Raw genomic sequence first — 23,675 nt, 5'->3', positions numbered from 1 at the left:
TTTCTAACATTACGGTATTCCTTAAATGAATCAGATTATCCATGGGTTTGCTTTTCGACGTTCTAAGTGTTAAATTCGCATCTAACTATTCCTCGCAAAGTGTAAACATACTACCACGAGCGTATCGTTTTTCTAATTGCACTTCCTATATGAAGGAGATTTGAAGCGTTAAGTTTGGCATTATTGCCACTGCATATGAATGTTCTTTTCTGAGTGTTTATTTATTTATATTGCGTCCCTAACAAAGTTATTGTAGCCTAGGCTACCTGTATGGTTTTTATCGCCACCAAATTGCAAACGGACAAAGGTAATTTTTGTTATAACAGTCAACTTATTTTACATTATAACTATATTTTAACTGCCAATATCAACGAGCTTTATAGGCACGTGTGATGCAATGTATCTCAGTTTCCCCCTTGTGGATGAAATACTATGAACCACAAAGTTGATATCAAGTCAGTTGCAGTTGTGTGAAAATTTAATATTGTTAACACTTGCGAAAGTTTGTTTTACACTTTACACTGACAGTTGATGTTACAAATACTCACTCACTCTAGAGAGAAGACATATGCATTCCATGCACCCTCTAACTATACCGTTATCTACATTTAAGCCTAACCTCTTGGACTAATGTTGTTCTTGCCAACAAGGAATTAGAAACCGCTTACCACTATACCTTTGATGTGAATAAATATTTCACATTGTATATAATGACGGACTGGTTATTACTATTGGGTCTGATCCAATGCTCATTAGAATAAGTCTAGAAATAGCTGAATTAAAGGTTATCAATATGAAATTAAATAACTCAAACAGCGGGTACTCATTACAACTTAATCAATCATTTTAAAGGTAAGCTTCAACCATTATTCTTCCTTAAAGCGAGGTGATTTATTTTGTAATATGCAAAGTTTGAGTGTAGTTTCATGGTCAGAGCAACCAGGAAAGTACGTTTGAATTTATTTTAACAATTCTTAGCACAATTTAAATTTGGGGCGACATATATTGATCAGTATTAAACAGAAACATATTACATGTTGTGTGTATGGCGCATTTAGAAATATTAATTTTTCCATGGAACATAATGTGACTAATAGATCTTATCTGGTCTCGATAAACTAGCTGAGAAATCAATATTAAACCAATTATCATGAAACTGAATATATAACTCACAATAAAATAGACAGATAAATATATATTTGATTAGTAGAGAGTACAGTTTCGATCCTATATGCATTACTTGAGTTTAGTGTCTGATGGACCTATATTAATAGTGTGCATGCACAATTACGGTTAACTAGGCTATACCACCATTCAGACTCGTAAGATTGAAGTACATTAAGTCAAGTAGGGTGGCTTCTCCAAAATCGGCGATGATTAGATGTCTGCCATATATTTGAAATAATTTGCAGTTATTTTACCTTTCAGTTCAGGGGATCTGAGGCACCAAATGGGGTTCATTTATACCCATGGGAGGGTATTCCGTCAGTAAAGAGAGGTTCAAAGACAAGAAAAGTTCATTAAATACTGAAAACCCCTCATTGTAACCTGCAGACAGTAGAGCATGGTTTGTCTAGAGAAAGTGACGAAACAGAAGGTTAAACCTCCACCGTATATACATACTACGATGCTATGCACTGTGCAAAGTATAGAGCTGAAATCGTCTATATTCAGTATTATTCACAAAACGATAGTGCCATCTGGTCGTTGTTTTTATCTGTAGTCGATTCGCGTAAACAGTATCCTCTTAATGTATTGAATACAACCTTTCATTGATATATTACAGTGTGTTCTCGCTGTTGTTGGTATCTGTAGTCCTTTCGCTGTTGCAGTAGGCGAGCCCTAACTTATTGAATACATGCTGTTATTGAGTATGATAGTGTGTTCTCGTTGTTGTTGGTATCTGTGGTCCTTTCGCTGTTGCAGTAGGCGAACCCTAACTTAATAAATATACATATTGTTATTGAACATGATAGTGTGTTCCCACTGTTGTTGGTAGCTGTGTTCCTTTCGCTGTTGCTGTAGGCGAACCCTAATTTATTGAATACAGGCTGTTATTGAGTATGACAGCGTGTTCTCGCCGCTGTTGTTATCTGTGGTTCTTTCGCTATTGCAGTAGGCGAACCCTCACTTATTGAATACAGGCTGTTATTGAGTATGGTAGTGCTGTTGTTGTTATCTGTGGTCCATTGTGTTCAGTAGTCTCTTCCTTTGTATTGGAGATTTTCAACATTTTTCACCAAAAGAATCTTTCAGAAAGAATAACAAAGTGAAACTGCAAGTTAAGCTGTTTCAAACACTTTCATACATTATTTCATGCTTTTTATTATTTATTAATATTTATGAGGTTTACTAGTTTCTGTATGTCAGCTCTTTGAATTTTGAGTGAAAGGTTCAGCTTAACCACAGAGCGGTGTTAAATAACTTGGTTAGGTTCATACTTACCATTTTGGTTAAGGTGAGACTGGATTATTGTTCAAACAATAAAATCTATCCAAGAATTTTTTTTTTTTAAGTAAACAGTCGCATCGATAGGTTCTTGACCGGCACTGATGTCAAATTTCAAATTTTACCAAATTTACTCGAAATACTGTTCAACATATAATATTCCGAATTGAGCCTACGTATCATGACCGCTTATTATCTCATACATATCCTACATGAAAATTGACCGTTCCTTATTGTGCAGGTCCGTCTGATATCATATTCACCTAAACTGCATTTATTAGATATCTTACATATTAACTTTCATTTACGTAACAATTCGTTGTAATTATAAAGTAAGAAAGTGAAATCTTTATTCTTTCGAATAGTCTTAAACTACTTAATCTACTACTTTTGTGTGATAATACAATTGTTATTCACTCAAACACGTGACGAAAGCTTATTAGATTAAATAAAGTATTATCTTGATATCTCATCCAACCGCGACACCCCCTCCCACCAGGGGCGTAGCGAGCGGGGGGTGTGGGGGGTGTCACACCCCCCAATAATTTGGTCGCTGTCGGCAAATTTTGGGTCTGTCGGCAAAAGGAGAAAAGGTGAAGAGAGCGGAAGGGGAAGAAAGAAGGAAAGCTGAATAGAGAAAAGGAGAACGGGAGCTTCTTCCGTGCCAAATTTGACTTAAAATATGCACCAGATTGCATCTAAGGACGTTTCAAAACTAAAAATTTTCCAAAGGGGAGGGGTAGACCCCCTACCCTTAGACCCCTCCCCCATTTCAGTCACCACTTCCAGATCCGTCGGCAAATCAAATTTGACTTAAAATATGCACCAGATTGCATCTAAGGACGTTTCAAAACTAAAAATTTTCCAAAGGGGAGAGGTAGACCCCCTACCCATAGACCCCTCCCCCATTTCAGTCACCACTTCAAGATCCGTCGGCAAATCAAATTTGACTTAAAATATGCACCAGATTGCATCTAACGACGTTTCAAAACTAACAATTTTCCAAAGGGGAGGGGTAGACCCCCTACCCTTAGACCCCTCCCCCATTTCAGTCACCACATCCAGATCCGTCGGTAAATCAAATTTGACTTAAAATATGCACCAGATTGCATCTAAGGACGTTTCAAAACTAAAAATTTTCCAAAGGGGAGGGGTAGACCCCCTCCCCTTAGACCCCTCCCCCATTTCAGTCACCACTTCCAGATCCGTCGGCAAATCAAATTTAACTTAAAATATGCACCAGATTGCATCTAAGGACGTTTCAAAACTAAAAATTTTCCAAAGGGGAGGGGTAGACCCCCTCCCCTTAGACCCCTCCACCATTTCAGTCACCACTTCCAGATCCGTCGGCAAATCAAATTCTCCACACCCCCCAACAAAAATCCCTTCGCTACGCCCCTGCCTCCCACCCCTCCCAACCATCTCTCTCTATGTTTCCCACTCTCTCCTTGCCAGAACAGAGAGTAGGCATTATTAACATGAAGACGGCATTAGCGAGTAACCATTTGCTGTCAAGTTTAACATTCAACATAGTCCTCTACGTATATTAGTACTGTAAACGATTTTTCTAAGGGATGTAGAAATCTTGAAAACATGCGTATCTGAGCAGCCCAAGGCATCAAACATTATGCAAAATAGCTCGGCAGTATTTTGCAAGTTAAGTGTATGGCGTACCCAAAGCGGAAACGTTACCGTAGAAACCCAAGTAAGCTGAACTCATCCTCTTGATTAATGTATAATGAAGGGCAAAGCATCTCCTGGTCGTCCTTCTAGACAAAATTTATGTCCCTGATTTATTTTGTCTTCTTCTCATCAAGAAAATTGAGGTCTAGTTTCCTCCTGTCTGAACATATTAATTCACCTCTCTTTCGCAGACTCGAAAACTTCGATCGTCCCGTCTTCCTATATAGGTTTCTGCCTTCATTGTCTGCTCGTGTGTCGTCCAATATATCTACTTGCCTGTATTCAATCATTCCTGTACTCATGTGACTTTAAAAGATTACTTAACTGTCTATATCCCTCTGACCAGCTGTCTATAGACATCCAGCCAGATGGATAGATCTGTCTGTTATTCTATCAGTGTGCCTGTATGTTTACTCGCGAGTTAACCAGACTGTCGCTATGTTTATTTTCACTATTTTTACCTGCGGATGTCGTGCACACAACGGATCTAGTTCGTTCCCGTGAGAACAGTTCTCTCCAATAACACCTTTTCACTTTCTCGTCATACGTAATGTTTACCTTCTGTAACATTATGTGAGTCAAGTGTGTCTAAACATCATGATGGCGTCTGTAAATTAAATTTTAATGAGTAAGGAAGGCTCTATTCTTCCGTTCTTTCTTTTCCCATTGTACATTTAGACAAGCGATGCTCTCATCACAAAGGAGTTGCCACTCAACCTTTGAACTAATCATTTATCATTCCATGTGTGACACGTGACACGTTCAAGATAATAAGAGTCCAAAATGGATCCCTCCACACGAGGTTTCCGTCACATATGTCAGCGACGTGTTATACTCAAGCTCATCATGCATGTAGCAAAATAAAATCAACTGGCAAAATTTCTAATAACTGCAAAAAGGGCAAACTAATAACGCGACTGAGGAATCCTCTATAAAATAACAGCAGATTGAAGCAGAGTATACAACTTTCATTTACTTTTTAAGACCCTTCATTAATTTCTTTCAAAATCGAAGCTATATATCCGAACTACATGTTATCGATACGTACTAGAAAGATGCTTAGACAGTCTAATTAATTAATTAAACAGGTTGTATATGACTATATGGTTTAAAGGATATGATACATCGATATGGATTCCTGGATATGACAGAGGATAAAATTCAGGAATAATTGAAAAGTAGGAGTAAATTCACTCAATGTTTGACGTTGATATTCTTGCAACATCTAGATATTCGCTATCAATTTAAAAAGATTTCACGAAACCCACAGTACCAAATATTACTCCCGATAAGGCTGCGATTGATCAAACTTAGACATGGTTTCTGAGAAAAAAAACGTTCATTTCTTAGAAAGTAAAGCAGTAGCTATCTATCTATCTATCAGTTAGAGTCAGCAATGATCAAAAAGTGATAACCTCGTAAATAAATCGCAAGGAACTTGGACAGATCTGATGTTTAGTATATGCACATGTATAACATTGGTTACACGAAGCATATCAGTGGAAGTTGGTGGTCAATTATATATCAGTGTGACTACATTCATGTCACCTTTAGTTGCGCCTGCTGTACTTCCTACATCAAATATGTTCAAACCCTCAATGTGCAGCATGTCCGACTCACTACAAACTAGTGATTGTATAGTATCATCACAACCAGTATGAATGTTTGCATTCTGCTACAAAAATCTTTGTTGTTCATGTTCCTTGCACACCCCGCAGCCCTGTAACTCGCCTGGAACCATTCAGTAGTATCACCTTGATTTTTTTTTTACTTGAAGCAAATCGGAGTGTGTGTGCCGTTTCTTCAGTATAATAAACGGGTGGGTCCGGTGGGACGTGTTTCCACTTGCTTTCTACACACTGCCGTATAGTTTACGTACACTCGTTGCTTCCTTAGCATATGGTTGATGCTATTATAGTGGGAGTATGTCAAATCCTAATCATATCTTAAGTCTTAACGATAACCCTTTATTGAAGTGAGGGTGGCTTCGGTGAGGATTTATCATAATATATGCCTATATATATATATATTGTATAAACATTGCCGTTCACCTCAGTAACTACGTATATATGAGTGGGTGAAGTTGGACTTGTCACTATATGTTGTTGTATATATGGCCGATCCTCCTTCTTTAAAGTTGTTTGACAGGTCACTCAAACTATGCTACAGTTCACACGTTCTCAATTACCTGTCAATTGATGTGTGTCTCCGTCTGACGTTTTCTTAAAACGATCACTTATTTCGTGCACTGATGACGTCAGTACATGTATCGGACATGCTCCAATTCCAGCTGTCTTAATATCTTTTGTTTAATCTTCCGTGTTAATGTGTTCTCCATGATAAATCAAACATGATTTAGGTTTCCAGTATATTGACAGTTCCTCCCACGTTTTGAATGCAGTTCTCCAATTTCCAGTGAATTATCTATATAAGAACGTGATGGATGGAATCTTCAAGTGTAAGTTTGGAAATTTAAGATCAAGTGTAAAGCGCCATGTTCGTCTGCGATGAATAGCAACACCAGAAGAAAAAGGGCATCGAATGTTGTCTGCGTAGCCAGGTTCCGTGATTATACCACCCTTTGCGCACGCAAAGGAAGCTTTGCGGGTGTGCATCACTGTATAGCAAGAAACGCATTCAGTGTTAGACAACCTTTCGCGTTTGGTCGATATTTCTATGCCCATACTTAAAGAAAATTCTCAAATTGAGATTGCATTGAATTATCAATGTACCAATAACAAATAAAGGTTAATACGCCACATATAATTAGGATATCGCCACCCAGACACTTTTCGCATTTCTAAGTATTAACAACGAGTTAAATGTACATGGTAATATGAAAATATTTGAAATAAAACTGGATTAGCTAAGTTAATTAATAACATTATTATCAGATTTCCTTATTCTTTATTCCCTTTCTCCTTTCTTATCTTCATTGTTAGGTTTCTTAGCAGGAAATATAATCAAATCTTACATTATCTCATGAACTGTTTAGACATGAAACGAGACTAAAATGGGTTCCCCAATTTATATACAATTCAAATTTAGTGTGTAAAATCCATATAAGGTGTCGGACTTTTCTTTTCAAGTTCAAGTTTCAATCTTCGGAAGTTGAATACTGCCTCCGTAGAAATTAGTCTACGCCTCTGAATTACGTTTCAGATCTTTAAATCCGCTTTTAGGAATACAGAATTTCATTTCAGTTATGGTAATTGGTCATTTAGTTTATTTGTAAACTTTGTTACTCATTTACAAGATCAGTTTTCACCAGTGGCGTAGGAAGGTACTTTTGAGCGGGGGGGCTGAAGACTGATGGCCGGCCTGGGGGACGGGTCTAAGGGGAGGGGTGTCCCCTCCCCTTTGGAATTTTTTTGCATTTCCAGGTGGCCTCAGATGCAATTTGGTGCAATATAACACACTTCAACCCACCCACTCCATTTTGTATATAATTTTGCATTTTCACCTGGCCTTAGATGCAATTTGGTGCTCCAAATGAGATTTTTTTCTCATTTGGAAATGAAAAAGGGGTTTTCTGACTTGCGGAGCGGGGGGGCGGAATGATACTTCCGCCCCTCCACATTTTTCACTGGGGGGGCTGGCGCCCCCCAGCCCCCCGGTTCCTACGCCCTTGGTTTTCACTACGGTTGAATTAACATTAAACATTCTAAGATACTGATAATTGGATTGGGTTTTCAAAAGTTCTGTGTTTATATTGTGTTGCAATGTTAATTCTCGTGCCTTGCTGCAACACAACGTGGAAAGATAATGTAATAAAAGATGCTTTGTCGTCTCATTGGAATCCAACAATATTGTATTCCGAATATTACGTGACGTCACAGCTTTCCCTTCTGAAGTTCGATCGAGAGCAGATTCGTAGTGGCCCTCTTATACCAACAGGCATGCGTACTGCGCGAATATGCCTACTGAACTGTATGTAATGTGGTCGTCATACGACATATAGTCTATACATATGCACACGATATAGTACACATGAGAATACATTGTAAACTTATCGATTGGTCTTACGAATCAACTCCCAAGTGAACTTCAGAAAAGGGAGAGAAGTGACGTCACACAAAATCCGGCATACAATCCTGTTGGATTCCTCTGAGACGATATAACATCTTTAATGTAACAGACAACATTATAAGTAACGATTTATTGTATATAATACTGAACTTTAAATGAAGGATGTTAGCAAAAAGAGATCTATGGATTTTTGGAGAATTTTTAACGTATAGGAATCATCATATGCTGCAATTTGTGTATATTAGCTACTATGTAACAATATTTGGAATATTTTAACATTTGTTGAAACTCTTCATAAAGAGTAATAAAATAAAGCTTTTTTATTGGATAAGTTTCACCAAGTTCGATTATAGGCTATATATTTCTTGTCACTAATGAGGAATCATATTTTGCTTTAAAAGATGATTTAATAAACAAAAATGCCACAATTTGACCATAACTTAAGCATCCCTGCTGTTCAATGTTCTACATATGAGAGGTTACACTGTAAGTATCATCAGTAGTTAACAGGAAGGTAGGTACTTTTCGAGATAATAAGTTTTAATTTGTATTACCATGGAGCTATCTGTTTATAGCTCTATGGTATTCCCAACAGAAACAGACCTGTAGCTAGCTTTAAAGAGTAACACACTGTGACAAATTTGACAAGACCACATTTATGTCTAGCCCCATCAGTTTTTTATTTATTTATGATTCAGTTTTCATGGTGCAGGTTTATAACGGCACTTGTCACAAACTGTTCACAAAATTGTGAAGACATAATAAAGCAATATCCTTTCATATTACAATTTATATCAGTCTCTGAGCAAATCATCAGCGGAAATTGGCTGAGAATTAAACAAAAACAAAAACCCAATATGAACACTTAGATTTCTATCATGTCAGAATTGTTTCATGTCTCTAAGCGATGTGTTGAAGAAAACAATACAAATACTTAATTCATAGTATACGTCTATAATCTACACTTACCTGCAATAATGGAAACGTTAACCTCTATTTGTATATAATTATGTGCGTGTATAGGCTATATAATTAAAATCGATCGATAACTATCAAAAAAAGTTTAGTCTGACATTAAATCAATTATAATAAATATAAGCGGTCTGTAATAATGTCTAAGCTATTGCTCGTTATATTAAACATCGCTGAATTATTTTCCTATCTCGCCTAGGTTCTCTTTAGATTAAGTGGGTTAAAGTTACGCGTAACAAACTCCTTCGTATCGCGCGATCAGCAAAGAAGTGATGGCGCTATTGCATTTATAGTGACATATATTTGACACGCAAATTTACGTTTAGGGCGACGTTCCTATATCGTGTATCTTAATCCCACACAGGAAGTGGGTTCGAGGTGAACTTAATCAATTTACCACAGCGATTGTAATTCCTGAAATAATTGGTGTTTCATTTCAAGTTATAGTCAAATGTAATGTAATAAACAAGCTAATTTTCCTTTTCTTTTTTCGAGTTTCCGGTATGAAAATATGTTGGAGGGTCTTTATTTCATCTTTCCTATTTCATTGTGAGCATGTTTGCAATATGTCGTTTGACGTTCCTATTTCCCAACACATATAAAAATGGCAGACTCTACGTTAGCCTACATCTGAAATGTTATAACATTAAAATAAAATTTGTTTGCTTTTCTGGGGTTTTGTCAAATCGATCGATATTAAAAAACGTATTGTTATCAAATGAACAAAAATTTGCGACTCTTGAACTTTTTTTGAAGAAAATAAGAAAAAGGTATTTAGCTATAGCGCCCTCTAATCATCTGCACGAACCTTGTGCTAATATATCTGGCTATATGTAAATACTGTGCGATATTTGAAGCACACAACACAGGCCTATACGCCGTCATAGATTACACCATACGTATTCAGAACGTTTATCATTGTGAACGGTTACGTTGCAGTTAACGCAATGAAAACTATTTTGACCATCCTTTGGCATACGCTGGGGGTTATTTTTTTTGAGGGGGGTTGCTAGGGATGAGATTAGAGGTTGTGATTGGTGATGTTTTGATAGTATGCTTTTTGAGAAATAAATTATGGTCACGAACATCCGAAATGGTGAAATGTTCTGTCATAAGTCACCCTGTGTCCCGTTTCCCGACTCCATCACCTACTCCTCACGCGCAACTCGAATTTGCCACTACAATACAATATTGAATCCCAGGGTAGTAGTTAGAAGCTAATATGCTGAACACAACTAAAATGTAAGTAGGACATCAGTAAAGAAACTTGAGAACAACATTGTGGTTGGATATCTCTTATTAAGAACCCATAAACAAGATAGAAAAGATAGGAACTGTTTAGCAGAGAGTAAATAGCGTGGGACATTCCACATATCCGTTATAAAAGGAAGTGAAATAAATATCCTACACGTATAATATTACGTGAGAATTTCCTGACTTTCCATGTAAACAGTTTTCTGTTTATCGCCAAGTTGACACAGTAGGGGTTTTCTACCCGTGAAATGTGATACTTTTATTTGTATATAAAAGTAAGTCATTAACATTGTTGACGATTTAAGTTGTAAATGTTGACTTTCGATTATAATTCCTGCATTCAAAGAGAGTGGACGTAGCGAATATCAATACATATCAACTTGGATTTAGAAAATGACCGATATTTTGCGTAATGGAAGAGTAGGAAGGAAAATGTGGAGAAGTAGGATATGGAAGTCTGAAGATATTCCTCATAAACGGTTATCGGCTCCTTGCGGGATAAGGTAGGATAAGCAAGAAGATTTAATTTATATATTAACGTAATGATTTTATTAACTTGAAAGAACAAACAAAATTCACAAACTGTTTATCAAATGCAAAAATGAGTAGGTTACGATTTTTTTTTATTTAAGTTAGGATATTGTTTATGTTACACATTCAAGTACTCGGTAAAATTATTCGTTTTTTTTTAATTGTTTTTTTACTGAAGTAGTCCTTAGTTCTTTCAAATTGGTCTTGAATGAAGCAAATTACTCGCTTAAAGTTATACATATGGACTGGCCTATCGGTGTAGTAGCTCGGAACCGGTCCGCCGCTGGCTCGGAATTAACTTCGTCCGAGGCACGGATTGTTTCTCTCTTTGTATGTGGGTGCTGGACTCATGTGTATTATTTCCCCTTTGGTTTGGGAATTTGTAAGATTCAAGTACTAAAAGTAAATTCCTTTGTATCATTTTTATACGAGGTATATCTTCCAATGTATCAAGTGTAATATACAATCTCCCTCATCTATCCCACCCTATATCTTTTCGCCATAATGTTTCATTCGTAACGTACCAATTCATGTTCAGTCCAGGGGTGGACTGACCCACTACAGGCGGCTCGTGGTCGGTGCGTCGTTGAGTCCAACCAGGGAGTTGTTATGGAACAACTCCCTGGTCCAACGCACCGATTTAGTCGCTAGGTTGAGTTACGGTGATGTCAAGATACCACTTTGTAACGAAAGGTTTCGCCCGCGGAACCAATATGTGCCGTTTGTTGTCAGTCACCAGCCCCGACGGTTGAACGACACCCCCCCTCCCCTTTATCGATGTACGGGTCATTCCGTCGCCTGATTCCGTCTAAAGTAAATGCTCGTATGATAATCCAATTCGTTACACCTTCAACGTCCACCCACTCTACATGAAGTTAGGCCGTACACTTTACGTTATAGACTACAGTCATTAAAGGCCTTGTTCATTTTTCAATGAGATTGAAAGTAAACAACTACTCAATGTGTACTCGTGAATTACTCAATAGTCTAACCGTTTCAGTTTTTTTTATCTTCGATCTCATAGATTTTCATTTGTATATATATATTCAGTGACTAAATTATCCATTAGCAATATTTTGACCACAAAGTGTGATCTCCTTAGTTCAACCAAAGTTCACTTCATTCTATTAAGGAAGACTGCCTCCCTTATCATCAACTCCTTTCATTTTCAAAAAATCTTTGAGTAGTGGTCTGTCTGTGTATACAAAATCACTTGTGTTATGTATTTGTAGGTTACTGTACACACATGTACTGCCATTTACAATCATTTCGATTATGCACGTGCGTGTGAAAGAAGCACGCGAGAGAGATTCGTAAAAACATATAAATACAAAATCAGTCGGTTTTCTTAAAAGGATTTTACTCCTCCGTGTATCGTTTGCAAAGTCTCACCTTATTCCTTCATTCAAGGATACTTTGAATGTACTTAGGACTATAGTTCAGCAGCTTTAAGCTTCCACGCCAAAGTGATTTAGCATAATAATGATCAAATCCCGGCTTCAGATTCTATAGTAGCATTTTTGAGATTTCACCTCTATACTAGTTTATTTCTTTCGGAAGCTTGTCAAGCCAATGTTGTTAGCACAGATTCCTCATTGGATTAATCCGAACGGAAATCATGACAACGTTTTCTGATTATTTGGTAACGTGGATAGGGTAAACAAAGCCATTCTAATATAATAAGTATCAGGATTTTGCTTGAAAGAAAAGCGATATTGGAAGCAGATTGGTTCTAAGTTTTGATTGGGACAAAATGGAAAAAGTTTTGTTACTTAAAGATGATCTTTCACCGGTCGACAGAAGGCGATGTAAAAGGTAGGTGTTCTGTATATCCACATCAATAGTTCAATACATGGTCTTTGATCATGATGTAAAATTAGGCAGTCTTTGAAAATGTGTTGCTTTGTGAAACATGCATACCTATGCAAACTTCAAGCTGAATAAGCTAAACATATAGCACCAACTTAAAATTCTTTAAAATATTTAGCCCGTCCCCTAGACCCTCAATTAGCAAGCCTTGAAACACTTCTTCATGAAAGTAAGAACTCCTTTATGTCAATGGAGTTAGTCAAGCCATATTCTACAGATATAGTAATACTACGAAAGGCCGGGAAACCGTGAAGGAGAGAAATTATATATTGTTATACGCGCACATTAGACACTGATGTTTTTGCAGACTTAGCAATTACTGAAATTCTTTTGATTAAACCATATATGGTTACCAGAAACCGGAATGATTGCAACCTGGCTGTCGGCACATTGAAGTTTCCATTGATGAATGACAATTGGGTGGCCAAAAGAAGGGTAGATCTAAAGAACTATGGTGGCATCAGTGCTCTTAGTACCCGTTATCACAGGTTTACATTATGTGCTATGTATAGGCTACCTATCTAAGACAGTACACTGAAACTATATACATGGAGAGGAAATACATGTAACGCGTTCAATAACAGAATGATAACAACATAGTTTAATAGCCTATGAATAGCTTATTTGCTTGTCGTTTGTCATACTCTTTTTCTCGCGTGCAAACTGTACATGCCGCAGAGTCCGTTTCTGCCTACCACGAATGTGCTTGCCCACTGTATTTTACATGCCCGAGGATCTGTCCGATACAATCTAAAGCGTTGCCGCGGGTGTTCTCTGGGAAGTACAGCAAATAGATACGGGAAATAGCTATGTGAAAAAGAAAGGTACATTATTGGCTGTTCATACTAGGGTCTTAACAAGACTACTTATATGTATTCGCCAGTAGAATGTCAGTCAGACTGCATTGAAGATTATTGCCTTATTCACTGAAGTCACTCATCACATAATATGTCTGAAACATTGACAAGAATAAATATCTATAGAAAAATTATATGTGGCCCTATGTATAGGTAAAGCGATGATTGCATATAGTATAGCTAATTCAATGTTTGTATGTATGTAGGCCTATATGCATATGCGTATGTAGGCCTATATATATGTTTGTTGCTTTTGCTGTGTTCATGTTTGTAGCATGTTTCTGAAGCAAAATTAAACAATATTTCACGACTTATAGCACTTAATAGAACAAGATTCGTGTGAACGCATGAACGCAGTCAATATTTTGATTGCAATTATAGCAACGCTGGAGTATTCCAGTGTATTTGTATTTTGATCCGGGTAGGGATCTGTGTTTACAGCGTTATTAATTAAGACTCTTGAGAATTTGAATTAATGCATTGAACAACAGACTTGTTATAAGAAATGGGAGGGGCGATGACCGAACAGCAAATAACATTTATCTTTTCATATCATGAAATTAAGTTAGGTCAAATATATTCTCCCGTTGCCTTTATTTTACACCCCGAGAAGTTGCCTAAGGATGAGTTCATATATAGTACTTATACAGGTTTCGTGCTAGTATTATGTTTGTTTTCTTTTTTTTTCTTCTAAAATGCGCATTAGCATGTCGTATTGCCTGTTCAGATCACGTCATACAAACACAATGTGAATGTATCACGTTTGGTTTGTGATGACTTGTTTTACATTCAGACTGCGAATTTAAACAAAGAAATAACAGGTCCTCAGATATCAGTATCACCAAGTCCAGGAGAAGGATGTTTATTGTTGTTTCCATTCATCGATTCGAATAATATGGGTGGCGGGGGGGGGGGGGTGGGGGAGCAATCTGAATGTGGACTTTGCTGTGTGTGGGTGTGTGCATCTGTGTGAATGTGTTAGAGAGAAGTATGTGAGTTTTTATATATGTATCGTAAGTATAGAAGTTACCTAAAAGTGATATATTCCAGTTTTGTAGGAAATGGGCGAGTCTTATACACCTTCACTTTTGGGATATTTAGACGTTTTTTCCCCTGTTAAACTCACGTGCGTTGCCGCTTTGCGCATGTGCGGCGTGTAATCTTGAAATGGAGTACTAACACTCGATGGCAATCTAAAGTAGAACATGTTGTTGTTTTCTGTTAAACTCACGTACGTTGCCGCTTTGCGCATGTGCGGCGTTTAAATATTGATATGACGTACTAGCACTCTATGTCAATCTAAAGTAGAACATGTTGTTATCTATAACCCATATCTTACTAGAGCACCATGAATCGTTGCATTGCGACACGACAAAAAAATCGAAAAGGAAATAACAAGAACCTTTGATATATTACTATTCGCAAAGTCGACAGCTGATACCAAAGCCTTGCAATTCAATTCATGCTTTTCAAATATGTTATATGTACCTACAACAAGTTCTTATATGTCATTTGACATCATAACATTACTTATTTAACTTTTGCATTTTGTTCCGAAATATGGTACATTGAGTAATCAGACCTTTAACTAATGGACACTATGAGGATATTTCTGTCAACTTTGAAAATATCAGATCTGTTTAACACTGACAGGCTTACACCCTCTTATTGAATATTTATAGACTAAAATTGCAATTTGCCTTTGATTGAAATGTCGTTCATTTCTCCTGCGAAAAATAGAGAAATAGAGCTATAAGTGTGAAGAATCGACATAGTTAATTACTGAATTACTTTGAAAAACATGACAAAAGCGTTTTGCAAATATGGACTGCCCAAATAGTATCTCGCTAATTAATTGAAATCTAATCCGATCAACAAACGAATATCCGAAATCAAGGGGTATCCAATCATTTGTGCCTGAATGAATATGACCCCTGGCTGGTTACGGTGACACACATGTACAACCCAACACACACTGTAGCTTTAAATCCAACCTTGTCGTCTAGATGCGACGGTGATGTGTCTGCAAGTAGTATCGGTTCATGAAAGAATTACGTAGTATTAGACTCTATATCAACCTACAAAGCATGAAACCCAGTGGTGTTTGTCTTCCTTCCTATCAGCTCTCGTTTTTCTTTTGTTCGGTATTACGTTTAAAACAATAGGAGGTTCTCCACTTGAAGGCAATGACTTGTAACTGTTTACTGGTTTGTTGAGGTTGTTGACCTATCTATGGAAACCCTTAGGTGCCATCGAAGTTGAAACATATTCAGAGAATTATTTCAGCAACTTTTTGGGCACACTGTTAAATTCTTGTACAGATTTTGTATTTCTGTTTTTACATTAAAATGTAGAAAATATGTCTCATTGATTACTTTTTCGAAATTAGTCAATTGGACGTTTATAATTGAATGACGAATTATTTGATTGTCACGTGCTTTGCATTTCGACAATTTTCTGTCAAATGAACTTTCACTTGATCATTAAACTCAACCGAGTGTAGCATTAAGAAGACGATATAGGCTTTGATAAATCAACAAATTTGTAAATATTTCCAGCAAAAGAGTTTCAGGATTCTCGGAAGGGGTGGGGTGGGGTGGGGAGCGCCAAGTATCGGTAGATACCGACGTTACTATCATAATAGTCCTGCTTAGACATGTGAACATCGGTCATGTAGAATAACCCGCGCACAAAGTAGATGGTTCTCTCTGAGGCCTTTTGAAGAAAATATATAAATTTCAGGCTAATGTTTTAGTGAACCTCCAGAAGAAGCCGTACCCAGCCACGCCCCTTTTCTCTTGTTTTCTCTTTTATGCATCGTCTCTTAGTTGACGACACTATATAGCTATAGACTTCTCAAAATAATGCAAAAGAAACAGAAAACCCCCAAACAAGCTGTCAGTTCTTAAAGGTGAAAACCCAACATGGGTTGTAGTTATGGCCCATGTGTTTTTTGTGAGGGGCTGATCTATATAAGCCCCCCTTTTCTTTTACAGATATTTTCATTGCGTGTAAGTTTTAAATGCACCAATAACTGTATATACTGGATATGGCATCAATAAGGGTTTGTGGCTGACTCTATATGACTGTAACCAACCCCTCAATATGTCTTTCTATACTAAAGTTTAGGACGTTTTGGGTCATTCACTTTTTCGCATTCGGAATGAACCTTTATCATTCAGGCCATTCACCTTTAGCCTGCAATAAACTATTGTCAACATGTTAACATGGATACGACGCCTTAACACCTTGAAACCTTGAATGTGATTGAGTATTGAATTACGGCACGCCGGTTGCTTCTTGTTTTGATTGTCCTTTTCACTTTCTCTTTCTTCCCCAGGTTGCTTTTATTCTTTCTTCGTCTTTGTCCTTTCCGTTTGTACATGTAATAAGACGTAAACAATATTGCGTGTGTGATTGCAAGCATGTAAAGATTATGTTAATTGGGTAATTCTAGGGTAAGGTTCAAATAGTGATATTATACAGTGTAATTATTGTTGAATGACAAATTAGGTTCAGATTAAGTTCAGATTTCGGGACGAATGGCTGCATATCTTTTGATCAGAATGTCTCTGTTAGAGAGTTTGGTGGTGGACCATTTCCATAGTTACTTGCATTGCAATTTTACTCAACCCTGCACGGACACAAAGTGTAACTGGCAAATGATACACGTACAAGTGTAGATATCAGATAAAACAGGAATGTAACAGTACGTTATGTGGATAGATAACGAATTTAACAGTTCAGTGAAGCCAGAGTTGATATTATCAACAATAACAAGGGCATATATGCAGTTGGTTAAATGAGGGGTACTGATACATTGAAGACATTCTAGCACTAAGCTACGACAAACTTAGTATAAAATGAACATTATTTCATATATAGGTTGGTTGTACCCAAATCCAATTACCAATAACATATGGGATACACGAAAAGTGTCTCATAATTGTACAGACAATTATTGTGTTGTCATATATGGCGCAATTACAAGTATATACTGATAATATACATTTACCTATTTCGTTACATGTGACATCCGCTTCAGCTAATGTTTTGTTCACATAATTTACGTACTTTCGGTTATTGGCCATATATATATGTAAATTATAATGTCACGTGATCAGTAAACAGGAATATACAGTATAATGTGCATGGTGGACTAGTTTAACGCATTTACCTTCAGTAGTGTATATGTATGATGTCATTAAACGACACTTTTACTGCTCATACTTACTTCATTAAATTCAGTTCATTGCTTGCTTAATGCCAAACATCTTAAAATAAATGCAATGTAGACAAATTTGTTTCCGTGATTTATAACCTTCATTAGTCACCTGTCATGTGGCAGCATTAATTACTGTAGAAACTGTGCGCTATGCTGACTCATATCATAGCCTCTGCTCCATAATTACTATCATTTGCCCTTGAAAAGTTCACTGTGATGGTGGACATATCGCGATAGGACATTTCCGATATCTGACCACAGGTGGACATGGGTGTAAAGCCCCCCAGCCAAGGGTCAATTAACAGCCCAGGCAAGGATGGTATGAAAAATAATGTATTCTCATTTTAATCCTTTACGTGGGCCTAAGGAAACTGATGATTTTCAATAACGGGGACTAAAGACAATTAAGCTGTGCATATCGGTACTTCTATCAGACCTACCAACACTAACTGTGTACTAATCTTGTATAGGCTACTTGTCCTTCCCCTGCTGTACGTTACATATATAGGCTGATGCTATTCCTTTTCAACATGAGCGGCTATACACATAGAGAGGGGAGATACCTTATGTAATAGTTTCAATTAATGTATAACGGTTAAGTATATTTACTCGCACCCACCCCCCCCCCCCAACATGGGCTTAGTAAACGAAATGTGTGGCATCGTGGCAGTCAGCACGACAGTTTGAACATGGCGCACTTATAGAAGTGATCAGCAAAGCAAGAAGACAACAATACCTTAATATGGAGTAAATATGTTACATGGATATAGACTTGTACATCTATTTCTTTCACCTCCGTGACCCACTTTGTTGGTAACTAATATTAAATATGTATTATAAGGTTTGTAACCATACCTCGGGTTCAGCAACCTCTTGGTATTGCAAAAAGTCAACTCGTTGCGAGAGGTTGCTATATTTACATTGTAAAAACTTGCTCGAAGCTAACTAGTGCATCGAACCAACGATGGAGATCGTCATAAGGGCTTGATGACGTTTCTTGGCTTGTTAGCTTCAGCGCTTGAATGATGATCATACGAATATGTATCAACTGTTTCAATTTGATCGTCCAACGCACTGCGTCTTCATCACGTGCCTTTACTGATGACGCGCCAATGAAGGAGATCCGTCCAACTGGAGGAGTTGTATGAGTATCAAGTAATTTCAAGCTATACATTTGTCCTATATCAGTGCTTCTGGCGGCCTCTTAGCGTGAATTTGATGATATTCTGTATTTAATCTCAAGGGGGGGGGGGGTATCAATCGGTATAGCCAGTCCGTGATTCTTATACATCTTGTTTACAAATCTGAAATATTGCAAATTTTATTGAAATAAGCTCATGCATAGTCTGCTTCACCGAAAACAAGTTTTTTTGTTAGAAAGCCTTTTCCACCTCAGGGCATTTTTAGGGTTAAACATTATACCTAGCTATGAGTTAATTTATCAAGCACGAGGAAAATGGAAGATTTATTAGCCACTTTAGCAATAGATATGTATTAAACAGGTCATATGAAATACACAAGAGCTTATAAGCTTCTTCCCACCTTCGTCTTACTGTGCAATTTATCTTAATTATGCTTCCACTGTCTGACAGTATAGGATATTTTCCTATCTGTAAACGCAGTGCTGTTAATTTGTAATGTTGGCATCGTGGTTATGCTCAGAATAACAGTGGTACGTATTCGAAACAAATAATAACAACCTTTACTCGTTTTGTTCCTCCGCGAGAGACTGAAAACATGACAGTGTACTTGGGGAAATCTCTTGAATGCATCTAATAATCATAATAACGGCGAAGTCAAATGAACTCTAATGTGGACAACCAAACATTTGAAGTCAACTTATAGAATATGCCATGGATAAATCTATCAAGAATCGGAGACCACTTAATGGCTCAACATTGCAACAACAAAACAGAAGAATATCTGTGTTGTTTCTTGGGTGGGGGAGGGAGGGGGTGTTATTGTTTTCATATGAGACAATTGGTCACATTTTAAAACAATTACGCCCCCTCCCTCCCCAAGCTACACAGACCTTTTTTTTCTTTTCTTTTTTTGCAATGTTGTATAGTAGGCCTACACGCAGACAGACTACAGCTTCCTGTTTAGAATTTTACCGGCTTCGTCGTGTTGATTTTACACACTATACACAAAGTGGTGTATTATCTATGTCATGCATGTTAGACTTTCAACACATTTCAATGAATATTTATATAGTTATAGACGAAGAGAGAAGGAGCGCAAAATAACCATCAGAATATATGTTCCGTTAGCTTTACTAATTATTTTAATTTACTCAGTAAGTAAAGACTACATTTTCTTACATCTGGATGAAAATGGGCAAGACACAATTATATAAACGACTGAATTCCGGTGCTTTATATGTGTGTTGATATACGATGACATTATAAGCGAATGTATTACACGTCATGTAGTGTGACATATATAACGGAGAATAAACGTTTTAACAAAGTTGTATAGTATTATCCATTGTCCTTTAGAAATATATGATGACGTCATTAATTGTGGTTATTTTAATCTTAATATGTCAAAGTCTCTGAAAAAAATTATAGCTAGTAATGTTTCCATTATTCTATAGCTATTCCGGTTATCAAGATATCCACGGCTAAAATTTCAAAACCTCTGGAATGCTCCTTTAAGGTTAAATTGACGATAACGTCGGCTTGTCAGTGCAGGCCTTAATGTTAATCTATAATTTCTGATAATTCGACCAAAACGTGTTCTTTTATCTTAATGTTAACCCATTGAGCACCACTGGGTGACATTCAACAACATTCGACATTGAAAATTGTAACACGTTCTAACCATGTCATGTAAGGCCATAATTGTCTTGAAGTTTTCTTATTGAATCTTGTGCTATACATCTGAGGAGCTGACATAATGATCAGTTATATTAGACTCAATAGTCCAGCCGCTTTGATTGATTACCCTTAGCTGTTAAGATGGTAATTTCTCAAAACAATAAACAGTTTTGTAGAAATAGAACCTGGACTAATATATCATTGGGTTCTTAAAACTGTCTACAACATCTTTGCCTCATTGTTGTTTCAAGTCATCATTTAATAATAATTGTATGAATGAAAGAAGCATTTCTATCAGTGTTAAGTTCGTAACGTTCTACGCGTCTCATGTGCTTTAAAATATCTTCGTATATACTATATGTATCCACAATTCCGTCGAGGTACTGTAATAAATCATCTTATAGTTTAACTGTGTCTTTTCGTAATATATTTCCAACATATAAACATTATAAATATCGTACATATTGTGGTACTGTCGGCGTTCCATGGCGTTGACACTTGATATCATAATATATACAACCTCACGCGTTTGATTTTCGGTTATTCTTGATAACTTATGAATATATGTTCGGTACTAAACGCCGCTAGTGAGTTGTCCTTGTCTTTGAGAAGTATCTTCCAAACCTTACAATAATATGAATAGTGGTTGACAGTCTATGCATGTCTGTTGTGATCATAATTCAAGTTATATTTACAACGCAGCAGCTGTTTTCAATGATGAAAGTTTTTTTTCACGGATTGCACGATTTCGTATATAGCCTTTGCATGTGCAACTGAAACACGTGCAGGTGTTAATACAATTAGTATATATGTACACCTGTATTTTGAACATGTTTTCCAAATCGAAATTTGTTGTTGATTTACCCCAGATCAATCCAATGTAAAAACTACTTGAATTATTGTGCGTGTAGATATTATTCAAATAGATATCTAAAATGATGACAGGTGAAAATAAGAAAAATAAAAAACAAGATTAAAGGAATAAAGAAAACAAAACCCTTTCACTGCTATTGCAGTATGTAGTGTTGATTAAACAGGTTGATGCTTGCTTTGAATGCATCACTGTTATATTTCAAACAAAACTCTGCATTAAGCAAACAACAATACGAAGTGACGTCAGCCCAGTATTAACAAACGACATAAACCGATAGATATAAGCATTTCTGCAGTGCCAGAAAGCGCTTATAGCAGCCTCTGTACAATTGATAAATTTAGTATTACTGTAATCGTTCTTGTCACTTTTATATTCATTTGAAAACAAAAATTCTGATCTCCTTTCTCTCACGAGGCAGAGTTCTTCCAACAATCAACGGTAATTTGTTTCTAACAAATGCGAGGTTTTGACAAGAAAACGTATCTGAAAGCGATTTGAAAGAAAATCGATGACATGCACCTTTTATGCTTTTCATGAAAAGAATGAGGATAGCGTAATCGGTGTATGGGATTAGTTTAAAGATAAAGAATATTGGGCAGTGACCTGAGTCAAAACGGACTGAGAGGTGTATAACTACAAGTAAATGTAAAAATAGTATTAAAGGTCTTTGTTGTACGTTGCTTAGCGCAATGCTTGATTGGTGATGTTGGGGAGTGTTGTTTGTATACATGGTTGTGCTGATGGTAATGTTCAATTTGAATTTGCATGGTTAGCGGGGCGAAGGAGGGGGGTGGGGGTGGGTGATATCATTGTATTTTCACTGCGATCAATATCACATATAGTTGTCTCAAAGCTCTTCAATTTATTTGTTTGTTTCAATATAGTTGTTGTACTTATTCCAAAGATCATAGGCGTTCTAGAACTACGTTTGTCAGTCACCAACCATATTCTGAGGACGGAAGGTACTCTAGCTACCTCCAGGTGCAAATATATGTATAGATTAAACTGTGTATACAGGATGTTTGGTTTATTTGGGTCACTGTTTTCAGTCGGAAAAAAAACACTGCGGTTGTTTACGAAGTTATATTTCAACCAATTAAGCAGTAGTCAAACGTACATTAACACTTGATTGTATCATTGCTCATCCATGCATTCATATGATGAATACTGGTTAGGTTATCACTATATCATAAAACACATAACACCTGGTTGCTCTAGGCTATTGAATTGTATTGTTTCTACGATCATGACCCGCATATTACAGAGATCAATGGAATCTATGGAGCGCCGATGCGTACATATAGCTATCGGCAACTAAAGATGTCATATATGTACATCGGCTATAGCTATAAACTGTATACTTGCTGGTTGCTAAGCGAGATATCGAACATATTTCTTTCTTTATAACTTCTAACATCTATAATAATGGAATGACTCAAGTACCGTAGCTTTGTTATGGAATGAATTGATTAACCTAATTTTTGATGGAAGTTTTTCTAGACCGAACTGAAGCGAGGAACCTCAGGAAAGTGTCTTCTCTCTCTCTTTAGAATATTCAACTATGTTGCAGAAAACGTAATTTTCCCAACAGCCATAAAAACAACCATATTTTTGCCATAAATATATTCAGCTGTTGAGAAGATTTGTTAACATCTCGTTAGACCCATAACTTTATAGTTTTCATCTCAATCCAGCTCGCGACTTACTGCAGTGAATGTGAGTTCATCAAAGTCATAAATTTAATGTAAAAATTTTACATTTTGTATTATATAATGTATCGTGTATTACATTGTACTTCGCCGCTTTGCATTTTACTGAGTTGCACATTAGCATATGTACGTTGTACTGTGTAGACTGTGTTTGCAATACATTGAAGACAATGATACCATTTTCTAAACAAGACAGCAATACAATAAGAAAAACAAAACTCTTCCAAAAACTCGGTGGTTTTTCTGCGAAATCTTGGTCATTATAGTAGGTCTTTACATTTCTCCGCACCCCAGTAAAGAAAATCATTTAGCCTAAAAAACATTCTAGTTAGCTGGGGCCTTTAACGAAAAAATAACACTAGTTTCCTCACAAGTATACTCACGAAGCTGCTTTCCCTTAACACT

The 23,675-nt window shown here is 36.8% G+C and overlaps 1 protein-coding gene across 7 annotated transcripts in view; it reads left to right on the top strand.

Moving 5' to 3' along the window:
- LOC139964132 (GTPase-activating Rap/Ran-GAP domain-like protein 3) overlaps window positions 1-23,675 on the top strand; it is a 190,438-nt gene that overhangs the window by 110,282 nt on the left and 56,481 nt on the right. Inside the window, exon 1 of one of the 7 annotated variants that reach the window (XM_071965495.1) lies at window positions 10,710-10,889. The exons of 5 other annotated variants lie outside the window; for them this stretch is intronic. In XM_071965495.1, coding sequence (XP_071821596.1) covers window positions 10,780-10,889 — 110 coding nt within the window. In that variant the 5' untranslated portion in view covers window positions 10,710-10,779. Of the gene's footprint in view, window positions 1-10,709; window positions 10,890-12,218; window positions 12,733-23,675 lie in introns of those variants that run through there. One more of the 7 variants, XM_071965498.1, reaches the window with a different exon arrangement.

The sequence above is a fragment of the Apostichopus japonicus genome, chromosome 22 (assembly GCF_037975245.1).
Source record: "Apostichopus japonicus isolate 1M-3 chromosome 22, ASM3797524v1, whole genome shotgun sequence".
NCBI classification, from domain to species: Eukaryota; Metazoa; Echinodermata; class Holothuroidea; order Aspidochirotida; family Stichopodidae; genus Apostichopus; species Apostichopus japonicus.
Note: the sequence above shows the minus strand (reverse complement) of the source record. Positions and strands in the feature narration are given on the sequence as shown.